Source organism: Pan troglodytes, chromosome 15 (genome assembly GCF_028858775.2).
Source record: "Pan troglodytes isolate AG18354 chromosome 15, NHGRI_mPanTro3-v2.0_pri, whole genome shotgun sequence".
Taxonomy (NCBI): domain Eukaryota; kingdom Metazoa; phylum Chordata; class Mammalia; order Primates; family Hominidae; genus Pan; species Pan troglodytes.
In genome coordinates this window covers 32,665,665-32,691,763 of record NC_072413.2, presented here as the reverse complement: position 1 = coordinate 32,691,763, position 26,099 = coordinate 32,665,665, and the positions used below count along the sequence as shown (strand labels likewise).

At 43.5% G+C, this 26,099-nt stretch overlaps 1 protein-coding gene across 1 annotated transcript in view; it reads left to right on the top strand.

The window, feature by feature from the left end:
* Positions 1–1,898: 1,898 nt before the first annotated feature.
* The window catches only part of SPTSSA (serine palmitoyltransferase small subunit A), a 29,222-nt gene continuing 5,021 nt past the window's right edge, over positions 1,899–26,099 (top strand). Inside the window, exon 1 of the mRNA XM_016925987.4 lies at positions 1,899–2,074. Coding sequence (XP_016781476.1) covers positions 1,963–2,074 — 112 coding nt within the window. The 5' untranslated portion in view covers positions 1,899–1,962. The remainder of the gene's footprint in view (positions 2,075–26,099) is intronic.

Below are 26,099 nucleotides of genomic sequence, written 5' to 3'. Positions count from 1 at the left end.
CAGTAACTTTTGGACATCAAGTTAAAAATTTCTTAGCTTCTCAAACAAGGTCCTTCAGAATATGGTCCCTGTTTGCTGTCTAGGCCCATCTCTTGCTACTGCATACACATTCTTTTTGCTCCAGCCACATGGAAGTTCTTCCAGTCTTCTAAAAACATCACAACTTCATCCTTAGAATGTCTGTCTCACCCTCTCTTCCCCAAGCTCATTCATTCTTCCATTTCTGCTTGTCCTTCAACACTCAGTTCAAGCACCATTTCTCAGAAGCCTTTCACAAGCCCAATCTGATTTTGTCTGGGCTATCTTGGTATCCTAAAGGATAGGATCCACAAAAATATCATTTACCACACCTCACTGTAATCCATTAACTTGCCTCTCTTCCCCAGCAGACTGGGTACTTTATGAAGGCAGGTCTCAGTCTATCTGGCTTGCTATCCCAATGTCTGGCACTTGATATTACTTACTGTTTTCTTTCTTTTCTTCTCTTCTCTTCTGTTTTCTCCTCTCTTTCTCTCTCTCCTTTCTTTCCTTTCTTTTGCTCTGCCACCTAAGATGGAGTGCAGTGGCACCATCCTGGCTCACTGCAACCTCGACCTCCCGTGCTCGAGCAATCCTCCCGCCTCAACCTCCTGAGTAGCTGGGACTACAGGTGCACGCCACCACCCCTGGCTAACTTTTTGTTATTTATTTACTTATTTTTTTTGGTAGAGACGGGGTTTCACCATGTTGCTCAAGCTGGTCTCGACCTTCTGGACTCAAGTGATCCGCCAGCCTCAGCCTCCCAAAGTGCTTGGATTACAGGCATGAGCTACGGCTCTTGGCCGGCACTTGATACTTTTAATGAATAGTTATTAACCATGAAACTTTTAAAGTTTAAGCAGTAGTATGTTTAACCTGGAAGATAGTATGTTTAACCTGGAAGACTTTTAACATTTAAACAGCAGGCCATTTAATTGTGGCAGTTCACATGCTACACCAGTGCATGGAGCTCCTTGTGGCCAGTGCAATGTTGCTGGCCCATCTGGCAGTGGGAAAATCTGGGCATCCAGGAGTGCATCTCTAGGAAGTATCACCAGCCCTCATACCAATCTCAAGCTGCCTGTCATCTGCAGAACCCACTAGATCAGCGCGCTTCTGGCCTTGACCCACTTGGTGGTTACCTACAGCCACTAAGAGGTGGGCAGATAGATGTTTTTGGTAAGCGGTCTCTGGGTTAGGGAGTGCATGGGTTATGTCCGTCTAGGTGGGTGTGTTTGTGTGTGTGTGTGTGCATGGGTGGGGGAAGGGAGGAAGGAGGCCGAATGTGCATCCCTTCTACAAGGACGCCTTTCCAGACCTCCTTATTAGGTGGCGTTCGCCTCCTCACCCTCTCTCAGCCCCTTATCTCCTCTTACACGGATCACGACTTGATTAATGCTTGTCTCCCAGCTAGGCCGCCAGCTGCACAAGGTAAGGAACCGAAGGCATTCCGGTTCTCCCTGGCAATCCTCCTTCTCAGAAGGATGCCTGAGGCATAACAAGTGTTGCAGAAATATTTCTTCCGCAAGCGCTCTCGGCCAGTGTGGATGGACCGAGCGCCCGCTGGGCTGCGCGGGCCCCGGGACCCCGGCCGGCACTGACGCCCCGCCCACCACCGGCCGGGCCGGGCGGGGTGGGGCGCGGCGCGGCTGGGCGCTCTCGCGGGGACCGTTCTCCGGCTAGCGTGGGCGATGCCCGGGCGGGGAAACGGGAGGGGACGACGCGACGCGAGGTAGCGGCCTGGCCAATGAGCGCGGGTCGGGCGGGGCTAGGGGCTGGCGGCCGGGGCGCGCGCGGGGCTGGGCGTGCCGCGGGTGACGGCGGGGCCGGGCGGGCCAATGGGCGCTGGGTGGCGGGCGGGCGGGCCTGGCGGCCGGGGGCTTTAGGACGTGAGCGGGCGGCCGGCCGGACAGACTGACGTGTGAGCTGCATCGCGGGAGGCGCATGGCGGGGATGGCGCTGGCGCGGGCCTGGAAGCAGATGTCCTGGTTCTACTACCAGTACCTGCTGGTCACGGCGCTCTACATGCTGGAGCCCTGGGAGCGGACGGTGTTCAGTATCCTGTCCCGGCCGCGCGCGCGGGGGCCGGGCTGGGGGCGCGGGCCGCGGGGCCGCATTTCCCAGGCCCCGGGCCTGGGGTGGAGGCTGGAGCGGCGGCCCCGCCGGTCCTGTGCGCGGAAGCCGGGGGGCAGGGGGAGGTCTGGGGGCCGAGGGCGGCGCTCGCGGGGTTAAGTGGGGGGTGGGGGAGACGAGAACTCTTGAGATCCGGGGTCACCTGTGAGTCGCTGGACGCAAGGGAGAAGCGTCTCGATTCCTGGAGGAAATCTCCGAAGGTGATGTGTAACCCTGTGTGTCGCCTGCACTTCGGCCGCAACTGCCTTTGGTTCAGTCCCCTGTTCCTGTAGGAGGCGGGGATCATGTAACAGTGGAGCACATCGCTCCCGGCTTGGACGCCTTTGACCTTTAAGTGTTCCTGATTTAGTTGGCTTTGGGTCTACCAAGAATTCTAATCAGTTAACTAGCTTTTAAGCCAGGTTCTGAATTTGTAGGCATGACACTCCAGTAGTTTTTGAAAGCAGTTTAAGTTATTGTATCTTTTTGGTCTTCAAGTTGGGGAGTTTTAAAAGTGTATTTATTGCTTCTGTGCACCGTCCGTAGAAGTCGGCCCGAAAAGTGGTGCAATTTGTGGTTAGTTGTCGGTAGGGTTTGAAACTGTTTTGGTGGATAGTTAATAAATTCTTGTTAATGACTACTGAGTGGTTACTATAAGCAAAGCATTTGTGCAAAGCACGTTGTCTGTATCTTAACTTATCTAACTTCGAGAACTTCAATTAATAACTCAGGGTTGTGAAGATAGGCTCCCTGAAAGTCTGATGTTTCTTGTCTCTGCTTGTCCATATTGACATCCTTTGATGATATTCTTGCAGATTAAATACTGATAATGAATGAGATGTAACTTTTAAAAAACTCAGGCCAATACAAAACAGGTATTTCACAAAACATGTTTAGTTTATCCACGTTCTCTCCTTTTCAGTGTGGTTTAGTTGGAGTAGCTTACTTCAGAATAACTTTGCGAATGCATTGTTGCATTCCAGTGAGTGACTGAGGTAATTTCATTCTAAGCCTTATCAAGTGTGTTTATTTGTTTTGAGATAGCTTAAGGTTGTACTCAAAGCTGAGTCTTTTGTTTAAGCACTTTTGAGGAATTTGAGATGCTTTCAAAGCAGTTTATTTATTTATTACTGTTGGCATTTCTTTCCAAACCTGGAATTTAAGAACCAGAATGCATATTTTGGATTTAGACTCTGAATATAGTTTGCTTTGATTTCCTGCACCATTTATTTGTAGCTGCAGTTTAGTCTCACTCTTTAGGGCTTGCAAGGTCATGCCTTGTAAAATATATACTTGAATGCATATTTAATAGAAGTCTCTCAGTAGAAGCAAGTATATCTTGACTGACATAACACATTCTAAAATTAATTTAAACAATGCTGGGTTAAATTGAAACTCTTTAAATCAGAGGTTGAATATAGAGTGCACTATTAGAATCTAGTATAGATTTGACACCTAAAATCTAATATAGATTTTACACACTAAAATGCTACAGTTATCAATGATGTTAAGATTTTTCTGTTATGTTGCAATAGTGATAGTGTCCTATAAATAACTAGGTGATGGCTTTTTTGGGGGATGGAGAAATAAATTATGAAATGAAATATAGTGCCTTAGTAGATATTTGCCTTTAATGTTTTTGAGTTACCATTGGTTTAGCGACAAGTAGTTTCAATTTTTTTTCCAAATAGGTGAGAACTGCAACCAACTGACATCCAATATTACAGAACCTTATGATTTTAAACTTAAGATAAAAAAAATCTTATTTCAAATTTCACGTTATTGAATTAACTCAGGTTAGAAATGCAATTGTTTGACATAAGCCAGTCTTGAATTACTACCAGCTGTTGTATTTATATTTTTCCACTTCAACTTCTAGAATCATTTAAAACTATCTGATAGTTTGGAACATCAATCTGAGATTGAATCCTCATTTTAGCTTGGTGGAAAGAACTGAATGAGAAAACTGGATTTTTTTCCCTACTTGTCAGGAGGCTTACTCTGAAGTAGTTTGAATTTCATAAATCCATTAATGATTAGTAAGCTTCACCCAGAACTAATTTGTGGCCAGCTACAGGCTTTTGGAAAGAGGCATACTTTCTACAGCTTAAACATTACATTCAACTTAATCATCAATCCTAGAAACCTAAAATTTAGAGAAATTTGCCTCTGCCTGTCTGAAAATTTGTCTCTGAGTTAGAAGTCCTGAACAGAGGAAGACTTCAGATTGATTTCTTTTCTTTGTGTGTGTGTGTGTGTGTGTGTGTATGTGTGTGTGTGTGAGACAGTGTTTTGTTCTTGTTGCCCAGGCTGGAGTGTAATGTCACCATCTTGGCTCACTGCAACCGCCGCCTCCCAGGTTCAAGCGATTCTCCTGCCTCAGCCTCCAGAATAGCCGGGATTACAGGCGCCTGCCACCACGCCTGGCTAATTTTTGTATTTTTAGTAGAGATGGGGTTTCGCCATGTTGGCCAGGCTGGTCTCGAACTCCTGACCTCAAGTGATCTGCCCACTGCAGCCTCCCAAAATGCTGGGATTACAGGCATGAGCTACCACGCCTGGCCAGATTAATTTTCTTTTTTTTCTTTTTCTTTTTCTTTTTTTTTTTTTTTGAGACGGTGTCTCGCTCTGTTGCCGAGGCTGGAGTGTGGTGGCGCAATCTTGGCTCACTGCAACCTTTGCATCCCGGATTCAAGCGATTCTCCTGCCTCAGCCTTCTGAGGTAGCTGGGATTACAGGTGCCCACCACCACACCCAGCTAATTTTTGTATTTTTAATAGAGCCGGAGTTGGGGGTGGGGTGGTTTTACCATGTTGGCCAGTCTGGTCTCAAACTCCTGACCTCAAGTGATCCGCCTGCCTTGGCCTCCCAAAAGTGCTGGGATTACAGGTGTGAGCCACCGCGCCTGGCCCAGATTAATTTCTTAAAGAGGATAGATGCATTAGTTTACATTTCCTGCTATATAATGCATTTTTTAAAATTTGAAGTTGTGGGCCGAGTGTGGTGGTGGACGCCTGAAATCCCACTACTCGGGAGGCTGAGGCAGGAGAATCGCTTGAACCCGGGAGGCGGAGGTTGCAGTGAGCCGAGATCACGCCACTGCACTCTAGCCTCAGTGACAGAGTGAGACTCTGTCTCAAAAAAAAAAAAAAAAAGTTGTAATTTCAGGGGAAATTGATAATGTACTATCACTGTACTTTCCAGGGGCATCCTTGAGCATCTGAATGGATGTTTAGAAATTATTTGCTTCTCGACTTCCCAAGTCAAATAGCTAGAAGTTAGTTAAAAGCTGTTGTAAATTGAAAGTCAATCTTGGCCGGGCACGGTGGCGGTTCACCAGTCTGGCCAACATGGTGAAACCCCATCTCTACAAAAAAAAAAAAAAATTAGCCGAGTGTGGTGGCGCACGCCTGTAGTCCCAGCTACTCAGGAAGCTGAGGCAGGAGAATCGCTTGAACCCAGGAGGCAAAGGTTGCAGTGAGTCGAGATCGTGCCACTGCACTCCAGCCTGGGCCACAGAGCGAGACTCCATCTCAAAAAAAATAAAATAAAAAGAAAGTCAATCTTAGGCCTGGCGCGGTAGCTCACACCTGTAATCCCAGCACTCTGGGAGGCCGCGGTGGGCAGATAGCTGGAGTCCAGGAATGTGAGACCAGCCTAGAAAACATGATGAAACTCAGTCTGTACTAAAAATGCAAATATTAGCCGGGTGTAGTAGTGTACACCAGCTACTTCGGTGGCTGAGGCACCAGAATCTCTTGAACCCGGGAGGCGGAGGTTGCAGTGAGCTGAGATGGCGCCACTGCACTCCAGCCTAGGTGACAGCCTGTTCAAAAGAAAAAAAAAAATCTCAATTGAATATAAGTATTTTTGAACTTACCTATGTAAGGAAATTGCGATTTATAAAAAAGATTTTAAGATGTGTTTTTAAGGAAAAGCATCTATTGGGTCAAGTCAGACACATTGTGAATAGTTCTTGAAACAGTAAGATTTATAAGTAAGTTTTGTAAATTCTTCCTCACTAGGGCCTATATGCTAAGTTTTCTTTTACCATCTGTCTTTTCTTTTCTTTCTTTGTATTTTTTTTTTTTTTTTTCGAGACAGTCTTGCTCTGTCACCCAGGCTGGAGTGCAGTGGTGCGATCTCAGTTCACTGCAACCTCTGCCTCTGGGATTCAGGCGATTCTCCTGCCTCAGCCTCCCAAGTAGCTGGGACTACAGGCCGTGCCACCATGCCCGGCTAAATTTTTGTGTTTTTAGTTGAGGTGGGGTTTCACCATGTTAGCCAGGCTGATCTTGAACTCCTGACCTCAAGTGATCCCCCCACTTCAGCTTCCCGAAGTGCTGGGATTGATTATAAGCATGAGCCAAGATGTCTGGGCTACCATCTGTCTTCTGATGAGACATTTGAAGTGATACATTGGCTTTTGGTTTGTCAAGGAATATTTGAACTTTTTCCATGTGCAGACATGTTTCTATGTTACAGAGAAATGGGACATGACACCTGCATTAAGACAAAAGGTAACAATAAAAAAGAATCTGATAAGTGCCAATTAGTATTACAGTATATACTACAAAAGGAGACCTACCATAGACTGAGAACCACTGACCTTATCTCAGGAGGAGATATTTTTAACATACCTTTCAAAAGTATCCTTTCCCTACTGGCATCCCAAGGTGGGAAAGAAAAGACCAGGTTTTGTAACCAAGATAGGCTTTTGTAACAGTGAGACACGCCCTGAAGTACCTCACTGGATAACATTGTAACCATTCCTGTTGAGAGTTGAGAAAATTAAAAATAGATTGTTAAAATAATTTGAATCAACTTTGGGAGGCTGAGGTGGGTGGATCACCTGAGGTCAAGAGTTCAAGGCCAGCTCGGCCAACATGGTGAATTCTTGTCTCTACTAAAAATAAAAAATTAGTGGGGCATGGTGGCTGGCGCCTGTAGTCCCAGCTACATGGGAGGCTGAGGCAGGAGAATTGCTTGAAGCTAAGAAGTGGAGGTTGCAGTGAGCCAAGATTGTGCCATTGTACTCCAGCCTGGGCAACAGAGCAAATGCTCTGTCTCAAAATAATAATAATAATAATAATAATAATTTGAATCAGAAGTATGCTATTTTAATCTTTTTTCTTTTCTTTTTTTTTTTTTTTTGAGATGGAGTCTCGCTGTGTTGCCCAGGCTGGAGTGCAGTGGCGCGATCTTGGCTCGCTGCAACCTCTGCCTCCTGGATTCAAGCAATTGTCCCGCCTCGCCCTCCCGAGTAGCTGGGACTATAGGTGTGTGCCACCACGCCCGGCTAATTTTTATGTTTTTTAGTAGAGACAAGATTTCACCATGTTGGCCAGGCTGGTCTTGAACTCCTGTCCTCAGGTGATCTGCCTGCCTCAGCCTCCCAAAGTGCTGGGATTACAGGCATGAGCTACCGCGCCTGGCCTAATCTTGTTTTATTCATTAAAAAATAAAGTCATATTAGTCTATAATCACTGGGCTATATTTGCCCATCTCTCTGCTGCTGCTGATGTTTCCATGGCATTTTATTTTCAGCAAAATGTGGGCAGTTTTTTGGTTTATGTTAGGAATTAGATTCACCCTGAAAGACAGTTCATGTGTCTTGAAAACTTTTTTTTCCCACTTTTAAACCACAGTGCTGGGCACACAAATAATGCTTAAAAAACAGTTGTTTATATATTGATTTGTTATTTTATTTTATTGATTTATTATTTTTTTGAGATAGGGTTTTGCACTTGTTGCCCAGGCTGGAGTGCAATGGCGTGATCTCAGCTCACTGCAGTCTCTGCCTCTGGGGTTCAAGTGATACTCCTGCCTCAGCCTCCCAAGTAGCTGGGATAACAGGCACCCGCCACCACGCCTGGCTAATTTTTTGTATTTTTAGTAGAGATGGGGTTTCACCATGTTAGCCGGGATGGTCTCGATCTCCTGACCTCGTGATCCGCCTGCCTCCGCCTCCCAAAGTGCTGGGATTATAGGTGTGAGCCACCGCACCCAGCCACACATTTTAAGCTGTATGTTATTTTCAGTAGCAACTAAATTATTTTCTTAGGTTTTTGCTGTATCCTCAGATACTTACAACTTAGAATTAAAAAGGACTTTTTTTTTTTTGAGATGGAGTCTTGCTCTGTTGCCCAGGCTGGAGTATACTGGCATGATCTCAGCTCACTGCAACCTCTGCCTCCTGGGTTCAAGCAATCCTCATTCCTCAGCCTCCCGAATAGCTAGGATTACAGTTGCACGCCACCATGCCCAGGTAATTTTTGTATTTTTAGTGGAGACGGGGTTTCACCATGTTGGCCAGGCTGTTCTTGAACTCCTGACCTCACGTGATCCTCTCCCCTCAGCTTCCCAAAGTGCTGGGATTACAGGTGTGAGCCACCGCACCCGGCCGAAAAGGACTTTTTGCATCTCAATATACTAATTAAAGTATTCGGGAGTTTGGAAAATATGAATTTTAAGTTGTAAATAAAATAGATTATACATCCTTATGGTTGAAAACACAAAAGATACAAAAAGGTAGTTGGTGACACAGTCTTCCTTCCACCCCTGCCTCGGCCACTCTGGGACAACCAGTGTCAGCAGTTTCCTATGCATCTCTCCTGAGATATTCTGTGAATATATAAAAAATATACTCCTTTTTTTTTTCTTTTTTTGAGACAGTTTCGCTCTTTTCCTCAGGCTAGAGTGCAGTGGTGCGAACTCGGCTCCTTGCAACCTCTGCCTTCTGGTTGCAAGCGATTCTCTTGCATCAGCCTCCCCAGTAGCTGGGATTACAGGCGCCCGCCGCCATACCCTGTTGATTTTTTTTGTATTTTTAGTAGAGATGGGGTTTCACCATGTTAGCCAGGGTGGTCTCAAACTCCCAACCTCGTGATCCGCCCGCCTCGGCCTCCCAAAATGCTGGGATTACAGGTGTGAGCCACCTATCCCGGCTCCTATTTTTTTTTTTCTCAAGATGGAATCTTGATCTGTTACCTAGGCTGGAGTGCAGTGGTGCAATCTTGGGTCACTGTAGCCTCCGCCTCCTGGGTTCAAGCAATTCTCCTGCCTCAGCCTCATGAGTAGCTGGGATTACAGGTGCCTGCCACCACACCCGGCTGATTTTTGTATTTTTAGTAGAGAAGGGGATTTACTATGTTGGCCAGCCTGGTCTCGAACTCCTGACCTCAGGTGACCCACCCACCTTGGCCTCCCAAAGTTCTGGGATTATAGGCATGAGCCACTGCACCTGGCTGGGAAATGTACAATTGTAAGATTAGGAAGTAATGCGGGAGAAGTGAATACATTTATAAGGGAGGATGGGAAGGACAACCAGCAAACCACAAGAATTCTCAGACAGATCAAGCTCTGGGAGTACAGTGGAAGCAGACCACCTTTAACCGGATTCTCCTTAAACTATCCTAACCTCCTGGAAAGTTGTCTTGTTACCTCCAGGGCCCCACTGCTTTAGTTTGAAGAAAACTGCTCTAGCCTGTTTAACATGTTAGCCTTTATATTTGGCTGATTCAGTGAGAATGTTAGGATATCTCTTAACTGTACTCCTTGGAATATTAACTTTTTCTTTAGTAGTTTTTGGTTGGTAAAGGTTGAAAATAATGAAAACTGTGCTTAACAAGAACTAAATGGTCTATACCAGGACAGGCAGAGAAAGTCATGGTTGGGTTAATGGCAGTGGGAACAGACCACACATTGATATTCTGCAGCAGTGTTTCAGCATGTGATTCTAGTGATTTGTGAGTAGTGATCACTATAGGTCCTGTCTCCATTTTCTTAAAGACTTTGTGATTCCTCCAGACTATGAGTGTTGTAACATTTATGGCACATAGGAGCTAAGATAGTTTTTTTCCCCCCTAAAACAGGGTCTTGCTCTGTTGCCCAGGCTGGAGTTCAGTGGCTGGCATGATCTTTAGTTCACTGTACCCTTGAACTCCTGGGCTTAAGTGATCTTCCCGCCTCAGCTTCCCAAGTAGTGGGGACTACAGGCACACACCACCATGCCTGACTAATTTTTAAATTTTTAGTAGAGACAGGGTCTCACTATGTTGCCTAGGTTGGTCTTGAACTCCTGGCCTCAAGCAGTCCTCCTGCCTCAGCTTTCCAAAGTGCTGGGATTACAGGTGTGAACCATCGGACCTGGCCTCTTTTTTTTAATTTATTTTTATTTTTTTATTTTTATTTTTATTTTTATTTTTTTTTGAGACGGAGTCTCGCTCTGTGGCCCAGGCGGGAGTGCAGTGGCGCAATCTCGGCTCACTGCAAGCTCCGCCTCCCGGGTTCATGCCATTCTCCTGCCTCAGCCTCCCAAGTAGCTGGGACTACAGGCGCCCGCCATCACGCCCGGCTAATTTTTTTGTATTTTTAGTAGAGACGGGGTTTCACCGTGTTAGCCAGGATGGTCTCGATCTCCTGACCTCGTGATCCGCCCGCCTCGGCCTCCCAAAGTGCTGGGATTACAAGCGTGAGCCACCGCGCCCGGCCTTTTTTTTTTTTTTTAAAAGAACAAACCCCAAATGCTCAAATTTAGTAATTTAAGCTATGTGTTCTAGAACATGTACTTGATAGAGGATATATACTTTTTATAAATTGGAATGTTGAAAAAATAGTAGTTATGATCAATAGTTATGAGAAATAGAAGTTTTACTAATACAAGGGTTTTGGTCAGCATGTATTATATATGTTTCTGAAAAACTGCAAAATAATATGGTTTATAGGAAAATATTATTGAGTCAGACCACTTAAAATGTATGCAATTTAGTAAGCAAGCACTAACAAACACAATACTTGGCATCTTGAGGGAATAACTTGGATGTCCCAGACAGGCAGGCAGCTCAGCTTCACTGGAAGCTGCCTGAGGGGACATGAACAAAGCATGGACAAAGTTGAATGGAAATGTCAGCAGTAGGTACTGATGTAATACAGACAGTGTGGGCTGCCATTGAGGCAGTGTAGGGCCAGTGCCACCTGCCACATTGGCTGAGAGCTGTGCTACCCTGGAGGTGCCTTTCTCTGAAGAGGGAGACTGGGTGCAAATGCGAATTTCTAATTTTCTTAAAATAGAGTTAAAAGGACTTCTGCCTGTATAGCAGCTGAGTTGAGAGATGTTTCCTGCAGAAGGTGATACAGTTGACCCTTGATCCACTTGGGGTAACGTTAGGAGTACTGCCCCCAGGCCCTCATCCTCACCCTGCAGGCAGTTGAAAATCTGTGTACAACTTTTGACTCCCCAGAAACTTTACTAATAGTCTACTTTTGACTGGAGCCTTATTGATAACATTAACAGTCGATTAACACATATTTTGTATGTTATATGTATTATATACTGTATTCTTATAGTAACGTAAGCTAGAGGGAAGAAAATCATAAGGAGGAGGAGGAGGGGTTGGTCTTGCTGTTTCAGGGGTGGCAGAGGCAGAAGAAAACCCATGTATAAGTAGACCTGCACAGTTCAAACCCATGTTTTCAAGGGTCACCTAATTATTTTCCCACTAATCTGCTCCCCTAAATTATGAAATATCCCATATGAAGGAATATAGCTCCTGTACTGTACTAGTCGTATGTGAGTTATCTGACATTACAGAAACATGTACTGTAGCAGAACAGATTATAATTCAGAGCAGACTGGGAAATTTTTCCCTATAACACTGGGACTTCAAATCTTCCTGAGGGTAATAGAAGCTCAAATCAATAAAGGTGTGCCAGAGACACCATAACCTTAGTGTCTCTGGGATTAGAGCTACAAACCATTTCCAGGATTTTAGTCCACAGTGAAAAATTTTCAGTCCGTGATCATTACTCATTTCAGCAGCATGCTTTGTTGTTTGTTTAGTTTTAAAAGAGCTTGTCATCAAGTTGTAGTTTCTAAAAACAATTTTCATACTTAGGTTTGTATAATCAGCACACTATAGAAAGCTTAGAGAATGGATTTTGCTTGCTAAACACTAACTTCTGATGGTGATTGTGCTATCCTTTAACATGACCCTTGAATATCAAATTGGTTAACATACAGAGGACTGTGACAGTATAATATTGTGACAGTATAATATTTTCCACTTGTTTCAATGTAAGAAAACTGGAAAAGTATCAAGAGATAGTTGATATATCTAGGAAAAATTAACTTTTTTTTTTTTTTTTGAGATTGAGTCTCACTCTGTTGCTCAGGCTGGAGTGCAGTGGCGCGATCTTGGCTCACTGCAACCTCCGCCTCCCGGGTTCAAGTGATTCTCATGCCTTAGCCTCCCGAGTAGCTGGGAATACAGGTGTGCGCCACTGCGTCTGGCTAATTTTTGTATTTTTTTTGGTCTGACCTCAGGTGATATGCCCGCCCCGGCCTCCCAAAGTGCTGGCATGGGATTACAGGCGTGAGCCACCACGCTAGGCACTTTCTTTACATTTCTGTTGGTGATGATCTGCAGTTTTTTGAGGTCAAAGGAAAAGAAAACTACAGTAATAAGGAAGCTTTCCTGTTTGGGGCTTCAGTCAGTAGCCTGCAGCTGCTTTCACTTAGGGCTTTGATTGCTTTTCAGTAAACAGCATATGATAATACTTCGTCAAATGCTTTGTTTTCTTTTTTCATTAAGATGATTTCTTAGATTTATCACAACTCTTGAGTATTTCTCAGGTTAAATAGCATTTTAGAATTGATTTTTTTTTTTTTTTTTTTTGAAACAGAGTCTCGTTCTGTCGCCCAGGCAGGAGTGCAGTGGTGCGATCTCACTGCAAGCTCCGCCTCCCGGGTTCACGCCATTCTCCTGCCTCAGCCTCCCGAGTAGCTGGGACTACAGGCGCCCGCCACCATGGCTGGCTAATTTTTTGTATTTTTAATAGAGACGGGGTTTCACCGTGTTAGCCTGGACGGTCTCGATCTCCTGACCTCGTGATCTGCCCACCTTGGCCTCCCAAAGTGCTGGGATTACAGGTGTGAGCTACCGCGCCCAGCCTAGAATTGATTTTACAAAAGAAATTTGATTAATATAGGATTGGATTGCTTTAAATGTTGTTTTAGCTTTGCTTTTTAATGTGACTATATCATTTAGTCACATTTAATGTGCTTTAATGTGACTTAAATAATTGAAATTATTTAGACTAGTGAAGATGTATAAGTCATACCCACTGGAACAAAGGTCTATGACCTTTTCCCAGTGAGAAACTACCTTTAAGTTTTCCAAAGTCTTGTGATTAGATTACTAAAGTGGGTAATGATAGTTTAGAGTTACTGATTGGAACAGGAAATGTTAGTTGCTATGGTTTTGTTTCTAATGTACTGTATTTATATGTAAAGCATTTCCTCTCTTTATTATAGGACTTTTTTTTTTTTTTTTTAAGTTGCTGATAATGGTCTTTTTATGGGCCAAAAAAAAAAAAAAATCTTTATTTCTTTCCTAGCTTGCTGGAAACTTAGCTTATGTTTAGGAGATTCCTCTTAAAGAAAGAGAAAACAACATACAGATTCTATATATGGCTTCACATCTACTTGCTTTTATGTCCATGGAACCCATAAAATATTTATGTTATGCCCAGGTTATGAATAACCTCTCTGATTGTTCATTCAGCCCTTGAACAAACATTTATCTTCAGCACCTGCACAGTATCCTGTCACATTATTTGCTCAATTCTGGGATGGTTCATGAAGCAACTGCTTTACCAAGCAATGTACTATGGCTGGAAGCAAAGGCTCAGTAGAGGTGCTCTGTGAAACACTTAAAAGTCAGTGTTTAGAGACAAGTCATAAACACAAAACAGAACAGCCCATTTTTTAGTTTTTGAGGTTGTATTCTAGATTGCACTTTGTTCTCTATTGCTTGAGTCATGGAACCCCCTCTAGAATATAGACCTGATTAATTTGTATACAGCTACTGGCACTTATGCAAACAACAAGAAGAGTTCGGTAAATAGAAAGATTACTCTATTACTTTGTATATTACCTTCCAATATATGTGTATTGCATAAAACAGATTAATTTTTACATTTTTTCTTTGTGTACATGTGAAACAGAAGATTGCTTTATGGACGATTGACAGGTGGTACTGAAACGTCCTCTTCAAACAAGTGGGATCCTAAAATGTTAATGAAAGAAAGGACCTCATTTTATGAAGAAACTCAGGTCCAGAGAGGTTGTGTCATCCCAGGATTACACTGTAAATTAATAACAAATTAGTAGCAGGATGAACTTGGGCAAACATAGGTCTAAGTCATGATGTTAAATGCTCAAACCCTCAAAGAACAGTTTTAATGAGGATTACATTGCCTTCTCTTGCAGAATAGGTTCGATTCTGAATTCTCACAACCCTGAAAGATAGGTGATGTGTGTCCACATTTTATTGATAAGGAGACTAGTGTTAGAGAGCTTTTGACGCAAACAGGGATGGCAGAGTTATGACTCAAACCTGGGTCTCCTCCAGTGCTGTACTGTTTCTCCTACCCATTTCTTAAAACTCACAGTGTGTCAAGGGTACTTTAAATTTTGAGAGGCTTGTTACAGAATGAGATGGATTGAGAAATCTATACCAGATAGCAAATTATAGCCGGTATACTCTGTTATGTATATGTTTAGCTTTGTGAGAGCACTTTCAAGTGTGACAATAAAACCAATGCCTAGGTCGGGTGTGGTGGCTCACGCCTATAATCCCAGCACTTTGGGAGACTGAGGTGGGCGGATCACCTGAGGCCAGGAGTTCGAGACTAGCCTGGCCAACATGGTGAAACCCTGTCTCTACTAAAAATATAATAATTAGCTGGGCGTGGTGGCATGTGCCTGTAATTCTAGTTACTCGGGAGACTGAGGCAGAAGAATCACTTGAACCTGGGAGGTGGAGGTTACAGTGAGCCAAGATCGTGCCATTGCACTCAGGCCTGGATACAGAGCAAGAAATTGTCTCAAAAAAAAAAAAAAAAAAAAAAAAAAAAAAAGGGAGGCCGGGTGCAGTGGCTCACGCCTGTAATCCCAGCACTTTGGGAGGCCGAGGCGGGTGGATCACCAGGTCAGGTGATCTAGAAATTAAAATTTTTGGTTTTTTTCAAGACAGGGTATCACTCAGTCATCCAGGCTAGAGTGCAGTAGTGTTATTTCAACTCACAGCAACCTCTGCTTTCTGGGCTCAAGTGATATTCCTGCTTCATCCTCCCGAGTATCTGGGACTACAGGCATATATCACCATGCCTGGCCAATTGTTTGTTTTTGTAGAGACAGGGTTTCACTATTGTTGCCCAGGCTGGTCTTGAACTCTTAGTCTTGAACCAAGGTGATCCTCCCACCTTGGCCTCCCAAAATGCTGGGATTACAGGTGTGAACCACCACACCTGGCCTGCATTTTTTGATTATTAGAAGTTCCTCACTGTCCTGTTATCTGCTTGTTCACTTACTGTGTCCCTGTATAGCTAATTTATTATTTTTTAAAAAACTTTTTATCTTTTTAGATAGAGTCTCACTCTGTCATCCAGGCTGGAGTACAGCCGTGTGATCTCAGCTCACTGTAGCCTCAACCTCCCAGGCTCAAGTGATCCTCCTACCTCTGTCTCCAGAGTAGCTGGGACTACAGGTGCGTGCCACCATGCCCAGCTAATTTTTTAATTTTTTTGTAAAAAATGAGGTTTTGCCATGTTGCCCAGGCTGGTCTCATATTCTTGGTGTTAATGGTGGAGGGTATCCTGGTTCTTGGCGTCTTGAACAAAGAATTGGTCAAAACGCACAAACAAAGCGAGGAAGGAATGAAGGGTTTTATTGAAAATGAAAGTACACTCCATAGTGTGGAAGTGGGCCTGAACATAGGGGCTCAAAGGCCCGGTTACAGAATTTTGGCGAGTTTAAATATCCTCTAGAGGATTCCATTGGTTACTTGGGGTATGCCCTATGTAAATGGAGAGGATGAAGTAAAGTTACAAAGTCATTTACTTGGCCTACACCCTCTGGAGAGGATATTTCCTGTTATAGCTGAAGTGTGAATCGGCCTTATGTTCTCTGCCTCCAGACCCTATTTTCCTGCCTCATCTCCCCACTTTGAGATGTGATCCCCATAAATCTTTATGGGAGGCAGAGGGACCAATGTTCTTTTTCTGTAACTACTTCATGCTGCCTTGAGGCCTAGTCCCTACCTACTGGGGACCATGGAACTCTCGCCCTGCTCTGTCTAGTGAAGGTAGGGTAGCTTTTTTTTTTTGAGATGGAGTTTTTGCTCTTGTTGCCCAGGCTGGAGTGCAGTGGCATCGTCTTGGCTCACTGCAACCTCCACCTCCCAAGTTCAAGCGATTCTCCTGCCTCAGCCTCCCAAGTAGCTGGGATTACAGGTTATCCACCACCATGCCCAGCTAATTTTTGTATTTTTAGTAGAGATGGGATTTCACCATGTTGGCCAGGCTCGTCTTGAACTCCTGACCTCAAGTGATCTGCCCACCTCAGCTTCCCAAAGTGCTGGGATTACATGCGTGAACCACCATGCCCTGCCAGCAGGGTAGCTTCTTGATGGCCAGGGGTGGTGTCTTCACCTGGAATTGGCTGGAACCTTTGTTGCATGATCTCATCTGAAGCTTGATGGTTTCTAGGCGAGAGGGAATGAATTTGGTTAAAAGATTTAATGGGAACTTCAGAGGTGGATACCTATGCTGTCAGAAATGTTTGTTACAGAGATTTGCAGAAGAAAAAACAAAACCTTGTCTGTTCTAGAACCCATGTGCTTCCCTAAAGTCTTAGCACAAACAACCCCGTTTTGGTTTGGTTTGGTCTGTTGGGGCCCAGTGCATGAACTTAGTCCAAAACAATGGGCTTCCAGAGTTTTGCTGAAAAAATTCCCCCTTTTTGTTCAAGTTCTCACTTAGGTGAGAGTATGAGCAAAACTTAGGGCCATAGCACCACTCTCAGTTACCATCATTTTCGTTTCCAGTCTCAGCACATCATTTATAGGTTAAGTCCTCATGGTTGCACATTTCCTTCAGCTCTTGTCATTCCAGTTGAAGAGCAATCATATGACATTCTAGAGATGGCTGCATGCAAGCATTTAAAACCTTTGAGAGAATACAGCACTCCAGGGAGACGATTATTATGACTGTTGGGAGGATAATACCAAGAGTTCGGAGTATGCTCCTTACCCGGGTCCCCATACCAAACCACCTAAAATTATGTAGATTAAAGAATGATCTGGATGAAGAGTCTGCTTGCTTAACCAAATGGTCTCTTTTTTTTTTTTTTTTTTTAAGGGATGGAGTCTCGCTCTGTCACCTAGACTGGAGTGCCATGGCATAATCTTGGCTCACTGAAACCTCCACCTCACAGATTTAAGCGATTCTCCTGCCTCAGCCTCCAGAGTAGCTGGGATTACAGGTACCTGCCACCATGGCCGGCTAATTTTTGTATTTTTAGTAGAGACGCGGTTTCACTCTGTTGGCCAGGCTGGTCTCGAACTCCTGACCTCAGGTAATCCACCTGCCTTGGTCTCTCAAAGTGCTGTGATTACAGGTGTGAGCCACTGCGCCCAGCTGACTAAGTGGTCTTTTCATTAATCCCCTACAACTGAATTTTTATAACCTGCATTCTATGTATTTCTCGATAGGCCACAGGTGCCAGCAGCTGCACATATACATCTCTGTTTAGCCAATTCTATTATTTAGTATAACTTTCACAAGAGAATTTAAAATCTGTTGTGTGATGATAGCCTTTAAAGTAGAATGTGCTAGAGAGCCTATCATGAGGGATACATTTCTAATCATTGCTTCTTTCACTTTAAACCATGGAAAAAGAGCCAAATAACTGGTGCCCTTCTAGAAGAGGGAAGGCCTCCTGGCAATGTTCTCTTTAACCCATGATGTGGGTTAAGAGGAGTGAACCAGTGTTTTATTTTTGACTGATTATGAGGCAATGTATATACCATTAAGGTTTCTTACCTACATTGGGCCTTCATTTTTTATCTGTCAAAGTATAAGATTACCCAGGTAGAAGGCTGGCTGCAGACCCCTTCATAAATAAAAGTACACTCCATAAATCCACATAACAGACCCCTTTTCCACTTCTATTGTTTGTAGAGATGTAGGCAAGAAAAAAATATTCAAAGATAAGAGTTTCATGATAGTAAAGTCTTAACCTGTGAACTTGGAAAAGCTGTTCACATCAAGGATGCTATCTTCTTGGGAGAAATTGCCCTGGTTGGCTTTATCTCAAAGGTTCCAATGGATGCAGTTCCAGAAGTGTGCAGGGACCCCTCTCAGTTGTGAGACCATGAACCCAAAGCCCAAGGTCCCAAAGTTTTGTTGTAGTGTGGATGGGGAGGACAGTCTTTCTCTGATGTTCTCAGAAGATTCAAACGATAAAAAGCTTTTTTTACCTGGTGAAAATACACTGTAGTGTAATAATCTACTGTTACAACATCAGCCCTCTTGCATGGGAAAGCTTTTATACAACCAGATATCAGTGGAATGAAATCGCTTTGTAAAATATTTAAATGGCCCACCAGGTGACCAAATGTACGTGAAGCTTTAATTGTCTTCCCAGTAATATGGGACCAAGCATTGGTTATAAACTATTTTAAACAATTTTAGTATCAACTGGTTTGATTTGGTTATTTCTGTGGTTTACAATAACAACATAACAACCATAATTATAGTTGATAGCGTATACTTAGACATTAGAATTTTAGAAATCCCATACAATTTTGGAATATACATTAGTATTATTCACAAAAATATAACCTAAAGAAGACTGAACATCGTTTTGGCAATCCCGTGTATGTAAACATGTCAAATAATCCTGTTTACCTCTTTTCTGGATGTTTTCAGGGACCCTCTGATACATCCAGAAAGCCAGGCGTTAGGAAAGACAATTTTGAAACTGAAGTTTGATTTTGGAATTCCAGATTATCATATATTATACGTTTTGCCAAAATGATGACTCAGAAATTTTATTTTATTTTATTTTATTTATTTTTTTGAGACAGAGTCTTGCTCTGTCGCCCAGGCTGGAGTGCAGTGGTGTGATCTCGGCTCACTACTACCTCTGCCACCCAGGTTTAAGCAATTCTCCTGCCTCAGCCTCCTGAGTAGCTGGGATTACAGGTGCATGCCACCACGCCCGGCTAGTTTTTGTATGTTTCATAGACAGGGTTTAGCCATGTTGACCAGGCTGGTCTCCAACTCCTGACCTCAGGTGATCCACCTGCTTTGGCCTCCCAGAGTGTTGGGATTACAGGCATGAGCCCCTGTGCCTGGCCTAGAAATTTTAAAGAAGCAAAAACCTTTTATAACCTTTTACCAAAAAGAAAAAAAAAAGTTTTTTCTACTATTTTTAGACACCTTGCATGTAAAACTGTTTTTAGTAGTCTTTAAAAAAATTTTTTTTTAGATGGAGCCTGGCTCTGTTGCCCAGGCTGGGGTGCAACGGTGTGATCTTGGCTTACTGCAACCTCTGCTCCCAGTTCGAGTGATTCTCATGCCTCAGCCTCCCAAGTAGCTGGGATTACAGGCGCCCACCACCACGCCTGGCTAACTTTTATAGTTTTAGCTGAGATGGGGTTTCACCATGTTGGCTAGGCTGGTCTCGAACTCCTGACCTCAGATTCGCCCTCCTTGGTCTCTCAAAGTGTTGGGATTACAGGCATGAGCCATCGTGCCTGACCTGTTTCTGGAAGTCTTAATTGCATGTTACAATGACGACTCTTAGCAATTTTTTTTTTTTTTTTGAGGCAGAGTCTTGCCCTGTGGCCCAGGCTGGAGTACAATGGCATGATCTCGACTCACTGCAACCTCCACCTCCTGGGTTCAAACGATTCTCCTGCCTCAGCCTCCCAAGTAGCTGGGGTTACAGGCGCCTGCCGCCACGCCCAGCTAATTTTTGTATTTTCAGTAGAGACAGGGTTTCACCATGTTGGCCAGGATGGTCTTGAACTGTTGACCTCGGGATCCACCCGCATCGGCCTCCCAAAGTGCTGGGATTACAGGTGTGAGCCACTGCGCCTGGCCCGACTCTTAGCAATTTTAACTTTAGTGTAAAACGTGGTAAGTTATATTCGGATAAGGTTTGACTGTTTCTAGCATAGCTAGGGGCGTGGCCAATGCCACATGTCCCTTGGTCTTACCTAGCTGGAAGGCAGGCATGTTAAACAATTTTCAAAAGCCAAGGAAGCAGTTTATGACCTTAAAGCATTTAGCAAACCTAATATTTGAACATAATTTAGACCAAATATTTACATTTTGAAGACATTTTTACTAATAATCTTTAAAACTGTCTTTATTTCCCAAAGATCGCTAAAGTCACATGAACTAAAAGGCATTACACTTTCTACTTTTCTGACAAAATATTTGATTTAAGCTCTTATTATTATTAAACCAATTAATTTAAAACTTTACAGAGGAGACTAACCATTTTGCACAGGGAGAAAGGGGGCCAGAGACCGGTAAGAAATTCTTAACCTTTTGCTGGCATGCCAGGTTGCTGGGTTCTCTATCCCTGAGCGGCCCTAGCAACCCTGTTTGACTGTATGCAACCAAACACATTACCATGAATTAAGAATATTCACAAATAGTTTGCAAATTTTGGAGAAATTAGGCAGAGAGAGAGAAAAATATGACTCAAATTTTATTTATGAAAGTATACTCAGCTGGGCACAGTGGCTCATATCTGTAATCCCAGCACTTTGAGAGGCCGAGACAGGTGGATCACCTGAGGTCAGGAGTTGGAGACTAGCCTGACCAACATGGTGAAACCCCATCTCTACTAAAAATACAAAAATTACCTGGGTGTGGTGGCGGGCACCTGTAATCCCAGCTACTTGGGGGGCTGAAGCAGGACAATCGCTTGAACTTGGGAGGCAGAGGTTGCAGTGAGCTAAGACTGTGCCATTGCACTCCAACTGGGTAACGAGAGGAAAACTCCATCTCCACACACACACACACACACACACACAGACACACAGACACACACACACACACCCCTAGACATGTATACACACACACAAAGGAAGATCCAGTAACTTGGAACCTTAGCCATGAGATAACAATACAAGCTTGGCGGTTTTACTTTGCCCCAAGAGGTAATCCAAGGAAGGCTGTGAACCAAAATTTTGGGTAAAGCAGTCTCCATGACAGTTTGAGTTTTAAAGGCCAAACCTCCCCAGACTCCAAGGAGCACTGGGGCCAAACAGTAGCAAAGGATCGTGTCACTTGTTAACCAGACCCTCCACTTAGAACTGCAGCACAAAGGCCTGGATACATGTAACACCATTCCACTTTCCCATTCAACAGTAAACTCCAGATTCCAAACAATGCTGGGGCCAAACAGCATTCATTGCAACTGCAAGAGTAAATTCTAAGGAGGGCCTAGTATTAGACCTCAGAACCTCTGCCAAGAGCATCCCCTTTGGGCAGGTTGAGGTCTGCAGGACTCCTGGAGCAACCTCCTGTGGGGTCCAATCTTGGAGTGCCAGATGTCTCTGACCTTAGGTGGGCACCGGTGCCACATGAAGATTTTCCCCTCCAGAGCCTACTATGAGCTTTAGAAGAATAGCCATAAACTGTAATGAGAACTGGATGCTGGGTGTGCCTTTTCCTTAGCCAGTTGAGTTTGATAAAGGAAAAATTTAGTGTAAGAAAAGAAGATTTAAGTCCCCTGAAAAATGGGTGAGTTTACTCCAAGCTGCGCCACATGTAGGGATCAGGGACCGTGTGCGGAAAAGATAAAGAGTCCACGGCAACTATAAACAGATGCTGAGGCCTCACGAGGTGGCTCACACCTGTAATGGCAGCACTTTGGGAGGCTGAGGCGGGGGGATTGCCCGAGGTCAGGAGTTTGAGACCAGCCTGGCCAACATGGTGAAGCCGCATCTCTACTAAAAATACAAAAATTAGCCGGGCATGGTGGCGGGCGCCTGTATTCCCACCTACTCTGGAGGCTGAGGCAGGAGAACTGCTTGAACCTGGGAGGCAGAGGTTGCAGTGAGCTGAGATTGTGCCACTGCACTCCAGCCTGGGTGACAGAGTAAGACTCTGTCTCCAAAAACAAAAAACAAAACAAAAAAAAACAGCCACTGAAAGACTGAAAAAGAAAGAAAGGAAAAAAAAAAATGGAAAAAGACCCAGGTTTCTTAAGCGAACTGGGCGGTGGTAGGTAGGCTTCTCCACATGGAAACCCCTTAGTTTCACTGGCCATGACCAGAAACCTGCAGTTGCTTCCATGTTTAGGTGCTACCCACATGGGTCCTGGGTGGGAAAGGAAAAGAGAGAGGAGAGAGAGAGAGATTCCCCTGTATGGAGCAGAAAAGAAAAGGAGAAAGGAGAAAAAAAAAATCCCAAACTTTGGGTTTACCTCTTCTTCCTGGCTGGCTTGCCAAAATATGTTAACTGTGGAGGGTGTCCAGGTTCTTGGCGTTATGAACAAAGAATTGGTCAAAATGCACAAACAAAGCAAGGAAGGAATGAAGGGTTTTATTGAAAATGAAAGTACACTCCACAATTTAGGAGCGGGCTTGAGCATAGGGGCTCAAAGGCCCTGTTACAGAATATTTGAGAGTTTAAATACCCTCTAGAGGATTCCATTGGTTCCTTGGGGTATGCCGTATGTAGATGGAGAGGATGAAGTAAAGTTACAAAGTGTTTACTTGGCCTACACCCTATGGGGAGGCTATTTCCTGTCATAACTGAAGTGTGAATCGGCCTTATGTTCCCTGCCTCCAGACCCTATTTTCCTGCCTCACTGGTCTCAAGTGATCCACCTGCTTTGAGTTCCCAAAGTGTTGGGATTACAGGCGTCAACTGCCTTGCCTGGCAACATTTTCTTTTTTTGGGAGACAGGGTCTCACTCTGTTACCCATGCTGGAGTATGTATACAGTCTTGAACTCTAGTATCTTGTATTTTAACCAGGCAAAAAACTTGTTCAAGTTTTGATAAGTTATTGTTTCACTTAGAATTAAAAAATCATGCTTTTATAGGCATGTAAAAAATTTAAAAGCTTGACAATTTAATGTTCACAAAATTGAGCTTAAGTTTCAGATTCTTTTTTTAATTTTTTTTTTTTTTGAGATGGAGTTTTGTTCTTGTTGCCCAGGCTTGAGTGCAGTGGCGCCATCTCGGCTCACCACAACCTCCGCCTCCCAGGTTCAAGCGATTCTCCTGCCTCAGCCTCCCAAGTAGCTGGGATTACAGGCATGCGCCACCACACCTGGCTAATTTTGTATTTTTAGTAGAGATGGGGTTTCACCATGTTGGCCAGGCTGGTCTCGATCTCCCGACCTCAGGTGATCCACCCGCCTCGGCCTCCCAAAGTGCTGGGATTATAGGTGTAAGCCACCACGCCCGGCCAAGTTTCAGATTCTTGATTTATAGTGGAATAATCCCTGTTAGGCTAATATATGCGTGTTCCTTAAGTGATATATTCTCCATACTAAATTGAAGAATTAGTATCATAAAGACTATGTAACATACATATTCAGATAGCTGATTTATAGTAATCACTCCTACTGGAGTTGAAATTGAGCCAATGACCTTAAGATTATTACTATACCATTTTCATTTGTTTGGTATATATATTTATAAGGTTTATATAAAAGCTGTGAAAAAGCAAAATTTGTTCTTAAGTCCAATATTGCCTGGAAACTGTTTTTGTCTTTTCTGTAGTCATTATCAAGTTTGTCAGCCACAATAATGTGAGGAATATGTAGAAAGCATCATAATGAATCTAGTCACATGAACATCTCTGTTCATCAAATGTCTATTTAGCATGTTTTTTTGTTAGATGCTGGAGATACAAAAATAATATTATTTCTCTGTTTAAGGAGTTGATAATTTGAGTGAGATAAGTACATCTACAAATAGGTAATGTCAGGTGGTAAGTGCTGTGTTACTTTCAAACAAAGTATTAAAGGAGCTTTATGAGCATTAAGGAATAATTAGTTCTGCCAAGGGGTTGGGGTAAGAATGGGAAAAATTATGAATGCCAGGGAAGGCCTAAGGCCTAATACAAGAGGAGATAACTACTGAGCTCCTAGAATTATTAGGTTTTACTAGGGGGAGTAGGGCTTTTCATATGTAGGAAAGTATGTAGTACAGTGGTTAAGAACACAGATACTTGGAGTTGGACTGATTTGTTTTGGAACTGGCCCCTGTAGTTTGTTGGGGAGGTTACTGGAACTTGACGAAGTGCTTAACTAGTACCAGACACACACTAGACATTCATAAAGTGAAAGCTGCTGCTGCCACTGTTATTCTTACTTATATTATTATTAAACAATAAGCAAAGCCAGAGCAGTATGGAAATATATAATGTTGTTTTCTGAGACTCTTGTAATATGACTGCAAGTAGGATATGTGTATATTAGGGAATGGTTTGGACTGTTGGGAAGTACAGTGGAAAAGTAGCATGGTAGTCGTGGTTGGTCTTCACCTAGGTCTCCTTTCTTTTTTTTATTTTAAGTTAATTTTATTTTTTTTCTTGGTAGAGACATTGTCTTACTATGTTGCCCAGACTAGTCTCAAACTCCTGAGTTCAAGTAATCCTCCCACCTCGGCCTCCCAAAGTGCTGGAATTACAGGCATGAGCCACTGCACCTATCTTAAGTCCCCTTTAATGGCTGATGTACCCCCCAAGCCTCCGTGAGTGTTGGCTGCTAATGACCTATAGCGCCCCCTTTCTCTAGAGTATTGTCCTCTGCCAAGCAGCCTTCTTGCTTAGGTGGATTTTCCGTATCCCACCCTATAACCAATGATTGACAGATAAGAAGATACAAAAGGTCAGGCCCTTTGTGTCAAAGCAATGCCAACTATATGGTATAATTTATGCTCCAGAGTGCCCTGTGGGAGCTGAGACTCTGTCCCTACTTAGCTTATTTCCCCTGCTCTATTCTACTGTACTCACTCCCCTTCTAATAAAATTCCCTCAATAAATAGCTTGCACAAGAATCCCTGTCTCGATCCTTCAGTCCCTATCTACTTCTGTGGATCCTAAGATTTGGGGCTAGATCGGAAAGTCCTTGAATACTTGCCTTAGAATCCTACAAGTGCTGTCTTATAGGCATTGGAAACCTAATGCATTTTAAAAGGATCATTCTAGTAAAGAGGGACATGGAAAGTGGCTAGAAGCCTACGATGGGAACTTTCTATCATCTAAGTAAAGGATGATAAATGCCTTAATCATTTATCATTGATTAAGGTTGGGGAGGTGAGATATAAGAGTCATTTGTAGGGATTGGGGAAGAACTGAGAAGTCATAGGTAATTTGAATGTGGGGAGAAGGAATAAAAAACCTTCTAGACTGGATGACTTGGCAAATAGTTGTGTCAATCGGCAAAATTGGACTCGTAGGAAGAGGTAGTTTTGGGGAAGGTTAATGAGTTCAGTTTGAATTTAAGTTACCTTGTTGAATGTCATAGATGGAAATGTACCGTAAGTAGGTAGAAATATCTGTCTGCAGTATGGAAGGTGAAGTCAGGTTGACAACATGAAGGTACAGAATGGACATCCCTAATCTGAAAATAAAAAGTCTGAAATGCTCGAAAATCCAAAACTTTTGAGCAACAACATGACAGTCAAAGGAAATGCCCGTTGGAGCATTTTTGATACTGGATTAGGTATGCTCACCTGGTTAAGTATAATGCAAATATTCTAAATTAAAAAAAAATCTGAAATTTGAAATACTTCTCAACTCAAGCATTTAGGATGAGGGATACTCAACCTGTAGTTGTTTAAGTTATGAGGGAATATGGGGCCGAAGACAAAACGATGGGAATTCCATTTTATCATCTGGAACGTTTTCAGCCGCAAGTAACAAAATTGAACAAGCTACTTTAAGAGTAAAGGGGATTGGCCAGCTCGGCGTGGTGGCTCACACCTGTAATCTCAGCACTTTGGGGGGCTGAGGTGGGAGGATTGCTTGTCCCCAGGAGTTCAAGACCAGCCTGAGCAACATAGGGAGACCCCATCTCTACAAAAATAATAAAGAAATCAGCTGGGCGTGGTGGTGCGTGTTTGTTGTCCCAGCTACTTGGAA